The 18,089-nt window shown below is 37.2% G+C and overlaps 1 protein-coding gene across 16 annotated transcripts in view; it reads right to left on the reverse strand.

The window, feature by feature from the left end:
* MLLT10 (MLLT10 histone lysine methyltransferase DOT1L cofactor) overlaps positions 1-18,089 on the reverse strand; it is a 237,019-nt gene that overhangs the window by 138,058 nt on the left and 80,872 nt on the right. For all 16 annotated transcript variants that reach the window (XM_053894995.1, XM_019460585.2, XM_019460596.2 and 13 more), the window contains one exon: positions 16,102-16,211. In XM_053894995.1, coding sequence (XP_053750970.1) covers positions 16,102-16,211 — 110 coding nt within the window. The remainder of the gene's footprint in view (positions 1-16,101; positions 16,212-18,089) is intronic.

Below are 18,089 nucleotides of genomic sequence, written 5' to 3' on the forward strand. Positions count from 1 at the left end.
TAATTTGTAAAGAAAGCATAAAAACTATTTTATACTGTTATAAAGATCTATATGCCCCCAGTATCACACAGCACACCGATTTAGTAGCCTACTTTCAAACCAGACTTTTTGCAGCTAAGATATATTACTTTGTTACCTCATCCTTGTGGAGGAGAGGAGGTAGATACAAAAGGTACCTGGCTTATCCCCTAAAAAAAAAAAAAAAAGGTCACATGCTGTGTTAACTGGGGATTTGGGTAGTCACAATTTCAAAGCAGGCCAATGCTTTGAACTTCCAAAGGGAAAAACAAATCAGACCCATCATGGATTTAAAAAAATGGCAAACTGTATTCTACAACTTTGTACCTAGAGAAAAATCCCCCCCAGCAATAGTAACCTGATGACAATCAGAACTTGTTGCTAGGCACTCTACTTCTCTTTGACACTATTTCATGGTTTCCTATTACCTGGCGCTGCTGACATTACTGTTGGGTGATGAAATCTCATTATTCTAATTTCAGACCCAAATGTATCCTTATCATTTTCTTCTTAGATGTCTTGTTTTTTCCTGTATCTGGCACCTCTGATCATCTTATTACTCCTTGTAATTATAAATATGTACATGATATTTATATGATCCTGTAAAATAAAACTTCAAGTTTTCCTTCTCTTAAAATACTACTATAAGCTATGGGCCTCCCAACTTACATGACCTCCCCATTTCCATCCTCTCTCTTTCAACCTGTATATTCTACTGTCACCTTGCCATTTCCCTTTCTAACAAGTTAATAAATTTTGACTTGCACTGAATATAACTTGGTCTAATAAAAATATTTCTGACAGAACAGAAGCCTGATCCAGCAGTAGGGAAGATAACCATGAAAAAGCCTCCATGCTGCAGGATGAATGAAGGCAGAGACCAGTCTGCTATAGTACGATACAATACAATATGATGCGATACGATACAATATAATATCAATTTTTCCATAGCTGTGGAAAAAATACTGTCAACATATCCAGATATGCAATTCAACCATTCTTTTCTTCATGAAAAAAGAATGGACCATGTGTGTACTCTTGCACAAAAGACATTCACTTCTGACGATCCTTACATATTTTAATTTCAACGTTTTGGTTTTTAGTTTCCCTCTTAACAGACAGTCTTTGACAATGAGCAAAGTCATTTTCATCCTCCATGTAACTTTGAAAACTGCAAGAGAAGTTGTATCACTTTGCCTTATAGGTCTCACTTACAACATGCAGAAAATAATTAGATTTTAACCACCTATGGACAAAGAGCCAGAGTAAGGGTTACTCTGTCCATTTTCTGGAGCTTGCTGAATGATTTTGTAAATGTGATGTGTAACTTCCTTAGTCCCAGGTAGCTGCTCTGTGCTCAAGTGTAGAGATTAGTATAAAACAAGAGTAACACTGTTAATTGGTGCATACTCTATACAGCTGACCCTTGAACAACAAGGGGATTAGAAGCATCGATGATTCCCCATGCAGGTGCAGGTATAACTTCTGACTCCCCAAAAACTTAACTACTAATAGCCTACTGTTGACCAGAAGTCTTACCAATAACATAAAGAGCAGATTAACACATATTTTGCATGGCATATGTATTATATACTGTATGCCAGATGAAAAGTGTTATTTAAAAAAATCATAAGAAGGGGGGCCTGGGTGGCTCAGCAGGTTAAGCATCTAACTTCGGCTCAGGTTGTGATCTCATGGCTCGTGAGTTCAAGCCCTGCATCAGGCTCTGTGCTGACAGCTTAGCCTGGAGCCTGCTTTGGATTCTGTGTCTTCCTCTCTCTCTCTCTCTTCCCCTTCCACACTTGTGCTCTCTCTCTCAAAATATGAATAAACATTAAAAAAAAACTTTTTTCAAAAACTCACAAGAGAAAATACATTTAGGTGCTGTACCGTATCATGCTGATTGGACGAAGTCTGCATGTAAGTGGGCCTGCAGAGTTCACACCTGTGTTATTCAAGGATCGGCTCTAACCCTATATACCTTAATTACTTTGCAAAGATCCCATTTTTAATCACCTTGTTTACTGCCACCCCAAAAAAACTGTAAGGCGTAACTGTGTATCTATGAATATTTTATGGCACCAAAATGAAGACAAAGCGAAAAAAATACCTGTGGTATATACAAACAAAAATTTGTTATCACTATTTAAAGAGGTCATAACTTTAGAGGCTCCTGGGCAGCTCAGTGGGTTAAGTGTCCGACTCTGGGTTTCACTCAGGTCATGATCTCACAGTTCTTGAGTTTGAGCCCCACATCAGGCTCTGTGCTGACAGTGCAGACCCTGGTTGGGATTCTTCCTCTCCCTCTCTCTCTGCCCCTCCCCAGCTCACACTGTCTCTGTCTCTCTCAAAATAAGTAAACCTAAAAAAAATAAAAAGAGTACATAACTTTAGAATACCTAACAGTTTAAGAGCTAAATGGGCAAAAACAGATACAAAAAGAAATATTATTCTGACAACCTGACAAGTAATCAAAAATTCAAATAACTGGATATCATTTATTATCAAATTGGCAAATGTAGACTATGATTCTAAAAATGAATACAGACAATGGTGTGGTAAAAATGGCATTTTCATAAATTATTAGCTATATAAATGTGGAAAACAAACAGGCAATCTTATCAGAACCTTACAAACAGGTATAATCTATGACACAATAACTCTAACTCTAGAGTTCTAGCCAAAGGAAATAATCTAAACACAGAATAAAAGGGTTGGTGAAGCAAGTTTCTTGTCATGCTTTAAATTACGACAGAAAAATAGCTAGGTAATGTGGGAATGGTTAGGAAAATTATGACATAAACATCATAGTTAAGAGTCATCCAGGGGCACCTGGGTGGCTCAGTCGGTTAAGCATCCAACTTCGACTCAGGTCATGATCTCACAGTTCATGGGTTCGAGTCCCACATCGGGCTCTGTGCTGAGAGCTCAGAGCCTGGAGCCTGCTTCAGATTCTGTCTCTCCCTCTCTCTCTCTGCCCCTACCCTGCTCACGCTCTGTCTCTCAAAAATAATAAACATTAAAGAAAAAAAAAAAAAAAAAAGAGTCATCCAAAGAGAAGAGCCAAGAATAAAATCTGTATATTTGGCATTATTATAACTCATGCTTACAGATTTTTTTAATGCCAAATATTTAAAAATGTTTATACATTTAAAATGTATTATTTTTAAATATGTCAATTATTAAATCAATCATTTAATTATTTATTATTCAAGGTAATCTAAAATTTGGTAATCCTATGACAGGGAAGCAGAGAATTTGAGTATCAAGCAGTATTCTTATAATCCTTCAGAAAGTATATGTAAAATATTTTGTTATAGTTCAGATGTATATTACTCTGTAGAAAGAAATCTTACATTTTACCAGAATCCCGAAGACCCAAAAAATGTAAAGAAGCACTAGTTTAGAAAAATCGGACATGCTTCAAAGTGTCTTCCTGGACACCTGGTACACTTTGCTAAGATTTACTATTTTAAAATCAAGCAACTCAGGGGCATCTGGGTGGCTCAGTCGGTTAAGCATCCAACTCTTGATTTCGACTCAGGTCATGATCTCACAGTAAGTGAGCCTCACATCCGGCTCGTGCTGACAGTGCAGAGCCTGACTGGGATTCTCTCTCTGCCCCCTCCCCTGCTCTCTCTCTGAAAAAAAATAAACTAAAAAACAAAAGTTAAAAACAAACAAACAAACAAACAACTCAAAGAGATCAGTTTACTCAGTTTTATTCAGCATTGATTCCATGCTGTCATAGAGTACAGTAACAGTTTATGCCCTAATTCCATATGCTAGTGTTATATAATGAGAAAAAACATCCCAACATACAATTGTCCCTGGATCTGTTTTTTACGAAGTCATCAAGTGACCTTAAATCATCTCTTTTTAAACCTGGTCAAAACTCCTTTTTTTTTTTTTTTTTAAATGTTTATTTATTTTTGAGACAGAGAGAGACAGAGCATGAACAGGGGAGGGTCAGAGAGAGAGGGAGACACAGAATCGGAAACAGGCTCCAGGCTCTGAGCCGTCAGCACAGAGCCCAACGCGTGAGATCATGACCTGAGCCCAAGTCGGACGCTTAACTGACTGAGCCACCCAAGCACCCCTAAACTCCTTTCTTTTTTAAAATTTATTTATTTATTTGGGGAGGGGGGTGTTATTTGGGGAGGAAGTGGGGGGAGAAGAGAGAGAGAGAGAGAGACAGAGACAGAGACAGAGAGACAGAGAGAGAGAGAATGAATGCCAAGCAGGCTCTGCACTGTGAGCAAGACAGGGGGCTCAATTCCACGGACCTGAGAGATCATCACCTGAGCTGAAACCAAGAGTCATATGTATAAATTAAATGACTGAGCCACCCAGGCCCTCCGGCCAAAAACTCCTTTGTGAATTATTAAACACAATTTTAATTTATTGCAAAAAAAAAAAAAAAAAGATAGAAATTCTCAAGAAGGTTATGCAGAACACTACACTATTTTATAAAATTAAAGAATAAGCATATGCAATTTGGCACAGGTACATCAGGAACAGTTTATAGGCTTTTTTACCTAGTTGTTTAAATAGAATATTTACGAGACATGAAGGTAAACAAGAGCACCTAAACTCCAGCGTCTTTTGTAGAAACTGTCTGTGCTCAATTGTTTTTAATTTTTTATTATTATTTTCTTTTTTAAGTTTATTTATTTTTGAGAGAGCAAGAGAGAGAGAGAGACACCACACATGAGCAGTAGAGAGGCAGAGAGAGAGAGAGAGAGAGAGAGAGAGAGAGAGAGAGAGAGAGAGAGAGAGAACACCCCAACAGCCTCCATGTTGATAGTGTGGAGCCTGAAGGGGTTCAATCAAAGAACCATGAGATTGTGATCTGAGCCAAAATCAAGAGTCCAATGCTCAAATGACTGAGCTAAGTGCTCCTATTATTTTTCTTATTTTAGAGAGAGACAAGGTGTGAGAGTGGGGGAAAGGGACAGAGGGGAAGACAGGAGAGAAAGAAGAGAGAGAAGAGAAGAGAAGAGAAGAGAAGAGAAGAGAAGAGAAGAGAAATCTTAAGCAGGCTCCACACCCAGCATGGTGCCAGATGCCACCAATGCTGGGATTCACGACCTGAGCCAGTATCAAGAGTTGGACACTCAACCGACTGAGCCACCCAGGCTAATGATGGAATGGTAACTAGGCATCTATGTTTTTCTAGGTGAAAATGGCTTCGAAGCCCAAGTACCTAGACCATACTTACTCTGTTAAAAATTTAGAACTTGGACACTGAGTCAAGTTACCTGTAGGAAACTCAGATAAAATGAGACACGGAATTAGAGACGATGTGGAAACAAGAACAGACCACAGACAGAAAAGAGACCCTCATCAAAGTTGGAATGGATGGTAGTCAGCCTGTGACTTTCTAGTTCCAGGTCCAACTCCCCACATATGTTGCAGGAATACCTACTGTACTGGCCTTACAGCCAACCCTATTTGTACTTTAGCTAGTTTCAGTCAATTTAATTTCTGACTAGGATAAAGTTTTTGATCTTAACTCTAACTCTGTTACCATTTATTTTCCTATGAATAAACCAAATTTCTCAAGTATGACTTGCCTTGCTTTAAACTACTGCCTAGCAATGTAATTTCCCTTTAAGTACAGATGTTAACAGAATCTTATCCTAGCAGATTATACCACAGAAGCATCTATCATCTAGGAGCGCCCAAGACACCAAACAAACATGAAAAAAACCTGATACTGGCAATCTGTATGTTGGTGAGATTATTAAGTTTACTTCCATGAACAATTTTAACTTAGCCACTGTGTATTGGCATTTCCAGTTTAGACTGGACTGCTGCCTTGAAAAGAGGAGGGAAGAAATAACGGTGAAAGAAAGTACACTGCCATTCTTCCACAGTCCTTAATAAACCCTGCTTAATAAAACTGCCTGAGCCTCGGAGTTGAAAGAAGGCAATGAAGAATGAGGCTGAACACGAAAGCACAAATACACGAAAAGCAAATAAAAAGAAAAATAATTTACTATCCCCTGAGAAAATGAGAAACAATACCAAACAAAACAGAATACGTACACATGGGTGTACTGGCAAGCGGGGGAGAGACACAAACACTATAATACAGAGAAGCCTAATAGGGAAAGTGAGAATCAGCAGAGGTGCAAAAAAGGGCAAAAAGATTTTTCTATAGAGACGGTTGCAAGATTGTTTTCCTTTTCCAAACGACACAAATGTCCACAAAAGAAAAAAAAAATTACGTGTTCATTTGAGTAACTAGGATACGAGTGCCAAGCAAAAACAAACATGTATTATATTAGATATATACAAAAGCAAATATTCAATGCTTCAGCAGAAATGTGAATTTTATCTTGGAGTCTTATAATCATATTGTTAATGTATGCTGGCAAACAACTTGTAGATTCAAGATCTGTTCTACAAACAAAGTAGTAAGTCCCACCAACATCTGCCAAGAATTTAAAGCTTAGTGTCTTTGTTCTAAGAAATGAGTCAATTAACTTGATGACTCCATATAGACTCTATCTCAGGTGATGATGATGTGCTCAGTACTTAAGTTCTTGAAACCGAAAGGCCAGTCTGATTTTCTCTTCCTCCCTCATCTGTGTGTCATCACACCCAGTCAATCAAACCTCTCATATGTTACCAAAAGATCTGCCCCTTCTTCCTTCCTAGTACTACTCTCCTACTTCAGACCCTCATTATTACCTCTGGAACACTGCAAAAGCTTAAATAGTGTCTAAGTAACTCTTGTCTCTTCTACACTCCCTCTCCCAATCTTCCTTTCACTATCCTTTAGATGGCAGACCTGAGTACATCCCTCCCCCAGTAAATCTAAAAACCCTTTATGGAAATAGAACTCAAACTCCTTAACAGGACACAGGAGGCCCTTGAGAATCTCTCAGCATTTTACATATCACACTCAAACTCCTAGCAATAGTGCCCTTCTCCCTCACCACTATACTACTCTCACTCCCTCACCCTCTCCCTCTCAACCCTCCCTATTTCCCACTCCAGAGCTTTTATGCTCCTCCAGTCTGTCAAATTAATAGCTACTGTCACACTCCCTCCTCTTTCCTCTCCTCACAGCCAACACCCAGAGACTTCTCACTCTTCAAAGTTCAGAGAACTACAATCTTTTCTAAGATACACCTTCCCTCTCTTCAGCACTGTTACACTACGCTAAGTAAACGTTCTCTGTGTTCTCTAATCCTCGCACATACTACACTATCTAACAATCATTGATGTGTACATATCTATCCTACCACGTAGGAGCTTTATGTATTCCTTATGCTTCCAGCAGTGCCTGATAACAGGGCATGCCATACATAAACGTTGGCCCAATGAATGGATAGATATATGGAATGTTTAGCTCCACTCTCTGAAACCTAGCTTTTTAAATGGTACTAATGAGGAATCCCCCAATCAGAGAGCATATTTAGTCCTTTCAAACTTTCCCACCAGATGCTAAATATATTGATCAACACTTCTCTTGACAGCTATTTCACCACTACTCCTTTCAAAAAAGATTGAAGGGAAGTCGGGCTAGCAATTTCTAAGTATTCCTCCACCTTTAAGCTTCTATAGTTAAATGACACCATGCTTTTATTTTGTTTTTTTGTTTCTCTGTTTGGTCTATTATGGTCCTACCTATACTTACAAACATTCATTTCTTCGTGGTCATCGATAAATAAAGACTCTTCAAAAGCATGTATATAGACAGAACACATGTATCATTTACCAACTATTCTCTGGAAATTGTAGCTTTATAAAATAAATGCTTCCTGATGTGACATGATCTCAGGGCTGTAAGTTCAAACACCAGGTTGGGTGTAGAGATTACTTAAAAGTAAAATCTTTAGAGGCGCCTGGGTGGCTCAGTTGGTTAGGCGTCTGCCTCTTAATTTCAGCTCAGGTTATGATCCCATGGGATCAAGCCCCAAGTTAGGCTCAGTGCTGGGTGTAGAACCTGCCTGTGATTCTCTTTCTCTCTCTCAAAATAAACATATAAATAAATAAATAAATAAATAAATAAATAAATAAATAAATAAATAAATAAAATCTTTGAAAATAAAAAAAATTAAAATTAAATTAAATAAAGGATTCCTTGACTCTGAATACAAGCCTCTATCCCCGAAAACTTCAAAAACAGCTCAAAAAAATCTGTTTCTTCAAAACTATTACAATTCTTCACATTTCTTCAAAATTATTAAAAGGTAACTTAAAGGTGACATATGCCACTCATTATTTTATTAACAAAATGCATAGGTCAGTGAAATGAGGAACTGATTGCTACAATATGAGAGGTCAAAAAATAAAAACAAGAATCTGGTGACAAAATAATAGAAAAACTGGCCATTATGTATTTAATGACATGTAGAAAACTTAACAACATAATAAGTCAACACGATGAGTTCTCTGAAATTTAGATATACTACACAGATATTCTAGAAAATTTCCTTTCCTATCACTCACAAAATTTCCTTCGTGGTTTTTTTTTTCCTTTCCTAAATCCCACTATGTTCCAGCCACACGGGATTATTTATTATTCTGGGAACTGCCTACCACCTTTCCTTTGCACTTACTATATTAGTTTATGTTACTTTCTCTGAGTGGAATTATCATATGATCCTTTTTTCCACAGGTCAAATTCCTAGTTATTCTGCAAAGTCCCTATAATCCCTTTTTATGTTTTATTCAACTCCTTAGGCAAAGGTAATCCCTCCTTTCATTATGTTCCATAACACTCCACTCACACTTTTTATTATGACAGATATCTCCCATTTTTCGAAAGTTTGTGTTACGCCACTTTGATTTGACAAAAGGCTTACATTAATAACTGTTTTTGCTAACTGAAAGAAATCCAAAAAGAATTTTTGCTTTTACGAAAAAGGGTGAAAAGTGAAAGCGATGTTCAGCATCTGCTTTGCCACGAAGCCGTCACAGTGTCAATGTGCACCCAGAGCAGCAAGGCCGGCGCTGCCCAGCTCCCTCCCCAGGAAGTACCCTGAGCATCCATCTCAGCATCAGACCTCCAGAGCTTTGAACTATGTCTGGAAGCATCTGTGCTTTGTCTCGGTTTATTTCATGCGTTTGTTAGCAAGATGGGTCCTAAGTTATCAGAAAAGCCTAAGAAAGGTTATTTTTTCAGACTGGGAACACTCAAAACCTTTTCCACATAGATTAATGGTAACTGCTTCCTCAACTTTACACCAATTTCAGCTTACGAAAAGTTTCACAAGAATGTTTTCTACTTTTGGATAGCTGCAGAAACCTGTACTTACATATTATTATTTTTATACACTGTAATTACATTATTTACTCTTCTAATTGAGAGTGTCACATGAAGAAAAATCCTGCATTTTATGCATCTTTGAATTCCCAGTGTCTAGCACAATGCTTGATATAAAGTAGGTCCACAGTATGAGCCCAGTATATTAATAAATGCTCTTCAATGCTCTTTACTACCATCCATTAAAAAGTGGTATCTTCCAAAACTCAACAATCCATTTTCCAATTGTTCCTATCATTTCAGAATTACATGCCTCATATTAGCCACACTGAATAATCATGAAGAGAGTATTATTAAGCTTTCAAGGGTAACTATACAAATCGACATCCATAAAAATCCAAGAAACATAAACAAGAGAGTTGACCCATGACCACCATGAGTTTGAACTGCGCCTAATTATATGTGTGATACAGTACAGTATTGTAAGTGTACTCTCCTGTGATTTTTTAAAAAAATTTTTTAATTTTTTACTTATTTAAATTCAAGTTACTTAACATATAGTGTAGTACTGGTTTTAGGAGTAGAATTTAGTGATTCATCACTTATATATAACACCCAGTGATCATCCCAACAAGTGCCCTCCTTAATGTCCATCACCCATTTAGGCCAACCCCCACCTACCTCCCCTTCAGCAACCCTCGGGATGATTTTCTTAAGAATATTTTCTTTTCTCTACATTACTTTACTATAAGAATACAGTATCTAATACATATACAAAATATGTATTTATTCACTTTATTTTTTTAGTAAGGTCAACAGTAGACTATCAGTAATTAAGTTTTGGGGGGAATCAAAAGTTATACATGGATTTTCAACTGTGCAAGGAGTCAGCACCCATAACCCCTGCATTGTTCAAGGGTCAACTGTATAGCACCCCCATATAAGGAAAACTACAAAAAACAAAAAACAACTTGATGGAGAGAGACACCATGTTTCTAGAAGTAAATATTCAATATTATAAAAAGATCAATTCTTCTAGGGGCGCCTGGGTGGCTCAGTCAGTTAAGCAGCCGACTTCGGCTCAGGTCATGATCTCGCGTCTGTGAGTTCAAGCCCCACGTCAGGCTCTGTGCTGACAGCTCAGAGCCTGGACCCTGCTTCGGATTCTGTGTCTCCCTCTCCCTCTGCCCCTCCCCTGCTCACACTCTGACTCTGTCTTTCAATAATAAATAAACATTAAAAAAAAAAATCAATTCTTCCTCAAAATAGTATTTCATTGTAATACTAATATAATCACAATTGTATTTTGTTAGTCCTAATGTTAATCTGGAAAAAGAAATCCATAACAATACTTGTTCTACCATGTACTATGGTGTATATAAAGCCATAATAATTTAGAATTATGAATTCTATTATTCATTTCATGAATTCTATTATTCTATTATGAATTCTATTATTAGAATTAGAATAATTTAGGAAAAGAATAGACAGATCCAACAATGGAACAGAAAAAAAGTGTTAACAACATCCAAGAATTTAATAATGATTCAAACAGTATTTCATTTCTTTCTTTCTTTCTTTCTTTCTTTCTTTCTTTCTTTCTTTCTTTCTTTCTTTCTTTCTTTTTTTTTAAAGTAACCTCTACGCCCAATGTGGGGCTCAAACTCACAACCCTGAGATCAAGAGTCTCAGGCTCTTCTGACTGAGCCAGCCAGGTGGCCCAAAACAGTATTTCAAATCACTGTGTAAAACACAGATCATTCACTAGTGTTGAAAACTGGACTATGTGGTAGGGGAAAAGTTAGACACATACCTCACCATATTATAAAATGAACTCTAAATGGATAAAAGATTTATACCTAAATAATTCTTCCTTCTTCCCTCCCTCTCTTACTCCTTGAATACATTAGTCTTAAAGCCTTAAGGTGGGTCCAAGCATGGCAGCATCCATGCCGGGGAAGGGAGAAGTCCAACACAGGTGTCAAAGCCCCAGCAGAGCTGGCTCCCACCGGGGTTTTGGAGGTAGAGGGGAAGGCAGTGCCACACCCTGAGCAAGGTGATGAGACCAACTATTTGAGGGATGAGGGAAGAGTGGTGGCCTGGAGCTGAGTGTCAAATACCACAACTAATACAAAGGGCAGCCAATGCAGGGAAGCAACAGCAACCCAGAGTGATGTGTGGAATCCAAACCAGGTTAGGGTGGTCATTGCATTAGGGGATGGGAGCAACGTTAATACAAGACAGACTGATCAGATAAGCAAACATATTGAGGATAATGGGAGTCAGATTTCTCACTGTTGGCGTGAGAGTCATAAACATAAAAAAGTTTATGTTTATGTTAAATTTGTGTTCGTAAACTTGAAAAATCCTGCATTGCTGGATTGAATTTGGAGAAATTACTAAGAGTTTATGGTTCTCTATATATACAGAAATACACATGTGTATAATGTATACCCATACACTGAATCGGAAGTATCACTGTGACTTAAAAGTCTTCAATATATAGAGATAATCATTGAAAAAATACAGATGTGCATGTGCATATATCTCTGTATCTATATATACACATATATTTCCGGAGAGGGCCAGGGAATAGCAATATCCCAATAACAACAAGCATACTTAGTGCCCACTTTGGTTTCTAAAAGGAATCAATACTCCTTGGATAAATGGTGATGATTCATGGCTAGCTGGGTCAAAAATGATCCAAGATGAGCCTGAACATACTGTAGTGTCAAAACTAAAGAGCTCACAACCTTATTAAAACACAAAGCCAGTCTGAAGGGAGTCCCAGCAGACAAACCTGAGACAAAATGATCATTAAAATAAATGGCAGTAATAGGGAATGACCCATTAAAATAAAATAGTTAACACAGAAGTCCGTGTTAGTCCACACTTATATAAATGGGGACGGGAACAAGTTATTCCTTTAAGTGAACTACCAACTAAAAAAAATAAAATAAAAGTGGAGTGTCAACCGATGAATGTAAAATAAATGATGGAAACAGAAAACCACTACTTGCTATCAATTACAGTAATAAACTAATTAAGCCAAGAAACAACAATGGATGCTAAAATCAGTGGGTTAAAGGCACAAGGAACAAGGTATTTACATACAAAGCACTTCCTCCAAAATGCTTACTTATTACAAAGGGAAAGAAGATTAACTTCCCAGTGAAGAAACCTTACAGATACCACCTTAACCAAGTGATCAAGGTAACATCAAGTAATGGGGAAATCACGTACCACCTGACAGGATGCAACGAGAACACAGCATCACTTCTGTGACATTCCTGCCAAAATACAAAATCTAAAACCTAATCCTGAGGAAACACCAGAAAAAGCCAAATCGTGGAATATTCTACAAAATAACTGGCCTGTAATCTTCAGAAGTATCAAAGTTATGAAAGTTAAGGAAAACTGAGTTACTATTTGAGATTACAAGACAAAATGCAATCTGTGATCCTTTTGCTATGAACGGTTTAACTGGGGAAATGGAAACATGAATGAAAATTAGGGAAATGATGAAGTCTGTGGATTAGACAGTAATAATGCATGAATTCTGATGGCTGCATTCTGGTCATGCAGGAGAAAGTACGTTCTTACAGGAAATGCATGTTAAAGCATCTGGGGTCTGAGTATATAATGATAAATAACTCTGAAATGGTTTAGGAGAGGAAGAGCTCTTTACACTATTAATGCAACCTTTAAGTTTGAAGTTACTTGAAAATTGAAAGGAAAACCAAGTATAAAAACATGAACTTAGGTGCACCTGTGTGGCTTGGTTAAAAGGCCACTTCGGCTCAAGTCATGATCTCACAGTTTGAGTTTGGGCTCTGCGTGGGGCTCTGTGCTGACAGCTCAGAGCCTAGAGGCTGCTTCAGGTTCTGTCTCTCTCTCTCTCTCTCTCTCTCTCTCTCTCTCTCTCTCTCCCTCTGCCCTTCCCTCACTTGTGGGGGTGCGCGCACGCTCGCACTCTCTCTCTCAAAAATGAATAAACATTTTTTTTAAAAAACATGAACTTGAAAGCACTAAAAAAAAGTCTTATGCAGTAACATAAAGATTTTCTTTGGAAGCATCTGAGTGGCTCAGTCGGTTAAGCATCTGACTTCAGCTCAGGTTATCATCTCGCAGTTTGTGAGTTCGAGCCCTACGTTGGGCTCTGTGCTGACAGCTCAGAGCCTGAAGCCTGCTTCGGATTCTGTGTCTCCCTCTCTCTGCCCCTCCCCTGCTCATGCTGTGTCTCTTTCTCTCAAAAATAAATAATTTTTTTTTAAAAAAGAAAGATTTTCTTTGTATGGTGTCAAAAGCAGAAACAATAGAAGATAGTTGTGTAAATTATATAAAAATGTTAAACTTCTCAACTAGAAAAAACCCGCTAGAGTACCAACAATAATTTAAAAAAAAAATAAAGACATAATGAAAGTTAAAAAGCAAATGTTGAATTATGGGCAAAAGCATACACAGCAAGTATATAAGACAAATGAAAGAAACCTCTAATATAAAAAACACTTTGGAGGCACCTAGGTGGCTCAGTCAGCGTCTGACTACTGATTTCTGCTCAGGTTATGATCTCACGATTCATGAGTTCCAGCCCCATGTCTGGCTCTAGCGGAGAGCCTGCTTGAGGTTGTCAGTCTCCCTTTCCCTCTCCCTCACTCACGAAAATAAACAAACATTAAAAAAAAAAAAAACACTTTGTTAAAAAATAAATAAAAACAGGGCTCCTGGGTGGCTCTGTCAGTTAAGTGCCTGACTTCGACTCAGGTCATGATCTCACGGTTCCTGAGTTTGAGACCCACATCGGGCTCTGCACTGACAGTGCAGAACCTGCTGGGGATTCTCTCTCTCCCTCTCTCTGCCCCTGTCCCAGCCTCTCTCTCTCTCAAAATAAATAAATAAACTTTAAAAAAATAAATAAAGCTCTACGGAAGAGAGCAGATTTTAAAAGAAAAAATAGAAGTGCCTGGGTGGCTGAGTCAGTTCAGCGTCCAACTTTGGCTCAGGTCAAGATTTCATGGTTCGTGGGTTCGAGCACCACTTTAGGCTCTGTGCTGACAGCTCAGAGCCTGGAGCCTGCTTCTGATTCTGGGTCTCCCTCTCTCTGCCCCTCCCCTGCTTGCTCACGTACGTGCGTGCACTCTCCCTCTCAAAAATAAGTAAAACAGTAAAAAAAGAAGGAAAAAAAAAAGAAAAACATTACAATATTAAAACAAACAAAGAGCTTTTCAAGGTCAACAAACATGAAAGGCTTTTTTTAAAAACTGTAGGGGCGCCTGGGTGGCTCAGTCGGTTAAACGGCCGACTTCGGCTCAGGGTCATGATCTCACCGTCCGTGGGTTTGAGCCCCGCCGTCGGGCTCTGTGCTGACAGCTCAGAGCCTGGAGCCTGTTTCGAATTCTGTGTCTCCTTCTCTCTGACCCTCCCCCGATCATGCTCTGTCTCTCTCTGTCTCAAAAATAAATAAACGTTTAAAAAAAAATTTTTTTTAAAGTGTAAAATATTTAACCTTACTGTTTACTCAGAAAAAAATCAGACACTAATATTTTTCACTAAAAAGAATAGCGAAGATTTTTTTAATGGTAATATATAGTGCACTTACCAGGATATAAGGTTATTAGCACTGTCACCTATTACTCATGTAGCATAAATTAGAAACTGCATTCCACAGTACAATTTCATACAATATATTTATGGAAGCTTCCAAAACATTCGCACCCCTTTACACAGAGATTCTGTTGCTACGTACAAGCCAAAGCCAAAGCCAAACCCAATCAAGGCCCTTCAACAGTTAGGCATTCCTTAACCAGTTTAACAAAACTAATAATACTGTATATTACATGCTAACTATCCACTAAAAATAACATCAAAAACGTAACTGATTGATACAAGATGATGTTCAGGGTTGATAAATTTCAAAAACAAACAAACCAGTATAAGCAATATAATCCAATTTTAATAAATATATATTACATATAAAAATGTACACACACAAAAATCTAAAAGGATCAGAAACAGAAGATTAGGATGACTTCTGTCTTGCACTTTTCTATTTGTTTCCTGTATTTTTAAATTTTAAAAATAAATATTAATAACCTATATTGTAAAATGTTTAACACAAAAATATTTGTGTTAGAATTGGTAGTAGTGATAATTTCTCCCCACAAATGAAATAAAGTAACAGGTACCTTAAATTAATGGTGACACCATACCTAAAGACACACTGGGTGAAAGAAAAATCATCTAACGTACAAAAAGAGAATGAAGCAATAATATATATATGTACCATAAATCAAGAAAAAGATATAGGGGGAGCAAAGCAAAGAAAATATTAACTAAGTTGTTAAGAAAAAGCTAACAACAAAAATCCTATCTTGGGGGTAGAAAAAAACTGGGGAAAGGAAAAGAAGCACGTAGTATTCTGTAATAGGGTTATTTTTCAAGAAAGGATGTAAGGTATCATAACAAATGTTATACCAAATAATGATTAATTCAAATTTAATAGAACCTTTATGTTTGAAAGAACCTAAAAAGCCAGTAATTCTTAAAGGACAAATCTATATAAGGATGGAAATGTCACATAAATGTTAAAATGCTAAATACCTAGGTGAGTATAAAAGGTAATATATTTTTGTTTGTGTTGTACTCCTGTGACTTTACAACATATTTTAATAAATGTAGTTTACCATTTAGTAATTATACTTTTTTCAAATCTCTCTGGAATCTGGAGGCCTATGATTTAAATTTTTTTAATGAAAGCCTATAATAAAACAAAATACAAAAAAAAAATCCTTTTACATTTCCCAGTTTTAGAACAAAAAAGTTGTATTTAAACATCAATAAAATAACATCCACTGTACCTTATTGTAACGATCATGTGGAACAGACTGTAAAACAATTGGTTCCATTGTAGAAACATTGGCAAACTGTACCTCTGGAATATACAGGGCACAAACCACATGAGCCCAACCTAAAAATAAATAAAAATAATGTCATTTTCCAGTTTTCAATAAAACTTTTTCAAAGATAAACAAAATCATTAACTTCCTAAAGAGATCCCTTCAAAGCCTAGTTAAGCAAAAGTACAACAAAAAGATGAACAAATTCTCATTACTGACTATAAATAGTCAAACCACTATTGATAAAGCACTCCATCATTTCTCCAGCACAACGGCACAAACAAAAGAACATTTTTAAAATGCAAATGCTAGCACGGTCACTTCTTATAAGAGCACACTAAATGATTTGAATCAACACTACTTCTGAGAACCACTATGAGAAAATAAGAAAGCTTTAGAGGCGCCTGGGTGGCTCAGTCGGTTAAGTGTACGACTTCGGCTCAGGGCATGATCTCACAGTTTGTGGATTCAAGCCCCCCATCGGGCTCTGCGCTGACAGTGTGGACCCAGTTTAGGATTCTCTCTGCCTCCCACCGCCACTCCCGCTTATTCTCTTTCTCAAAATAAATAAACTTTAAATTAAAAAGTAAGAAGCTTTATAGTTGAATACCTAAAATTAAAATTTTAATCTTAAATGTCAATTATTAAAATTTTAACTTTTATATTAATATTGATACTTTAAATACTAGTACTAACATTCATTATTTTACTGTTTCAATATTTAACTTAAAATATTTTAGCAATTAATAAATATTAATGTTTTGGGGCACCAGGTGGCTTGAGTGAGTTAAGCATCCAACTCTTGGTTCCGGCTCAGGTCATCATCTCATAGTTCATGACTTCGAGCCCCACATCGGGCTCTGGGCTGACAGCACGGAGCCTGCCTGGGATTCACTCTCTCCCTCTCTCTCTGCCCCCTCCCCTGCTTGCTCTCTCAAAATAAATAAACTTAAAACAATTTTTTTAATAATAATAAACAAATGAGTATTAATGTTTTAGTTTTTGAAATGTGGCTGAAACTATCAAAGAACTGTGATAATGAGGAAATACTGAGCCAAAATTGGAAAATAATGAAAGTCCAAGGAGGTGAGTACAGCTTTTGGCCACTTTTGCCCCCCACTGCCTATTTCACAGAAAGCAGGTAAAAAGGGTGGTTTTGACAAACTCAGAAGGCTGGAAGTACAGGGATCTATGTCCACAGACAACTGAAGGAGAAGGGGAAGGAGTAAGCCCCTCCCTTCCTTCCAGCTGAGACACTGAAGGCTGCAAGCCAGAATAATCCAAGTACACAGTCCCTCAAAGAGACTGCACCTAGGCTTTAAGTTCATCTCAAACTCTGAAACTGGACTCATGTTATACTAAATTACAAGAGCCCCCAGGCACCAGACAGAAGCAAATTATACATCCTCTCTGGAGGAAAAACAATGTAATCTTGACTACAAATAACTTCTACTACTATTGGTTCATTATCATTTTCAGCACAGTAAAAAGTACCAAACACATGAAAGACACAACATAAATGAAAACCAGCAGAAACAAGAAAGTCAAACCAGATCTATATTTTGGAGTCTTAGCCACAGACATTAAAATAAGTATACTTATTATGCTCAAATACAACACAAAGTTGAAAATTTTTTCAAAGAACTGAAAACTATAATAAATAAAAAATTCTAGAAGTAAAAACAAAAATTTGTTCAAAATCAATGGATGGGATCAACAACGGTTTAGACATAGATGAAAACAGAATTAGAAGGCAACAACAAAATAGGTCAGAAGAAAATGTCCAGAATGTTAGCACAAAACACCAAAGTGTGAAAAATACAGTAACAGGACAAGAAGCATGAAGAATATAATCAGCAGGTCTCACACACATGTAATTAGAATCCCAGAGAAATGTGAGAGACAAAGTAGCACAAAAGCAAAATTTCAAATGATAATACCTAAAAACT

Source organism: Panthera pardus, unplaced genomic scaffold (genome assembly GCF_024362965.1).
Source record: "Panthera pardus isolate Hobbes unplaced genomic scaffold, ASM2436296v1 HiC_scaffold_6, whole genome shotgun sequence".
Classification (NCBI taxonomy): domain Eukaryota; kingdom Metazoa; phylum Chordata; class Mammalia; order Carnivora; family Felidae; genus Panthera; species Panthera pardus.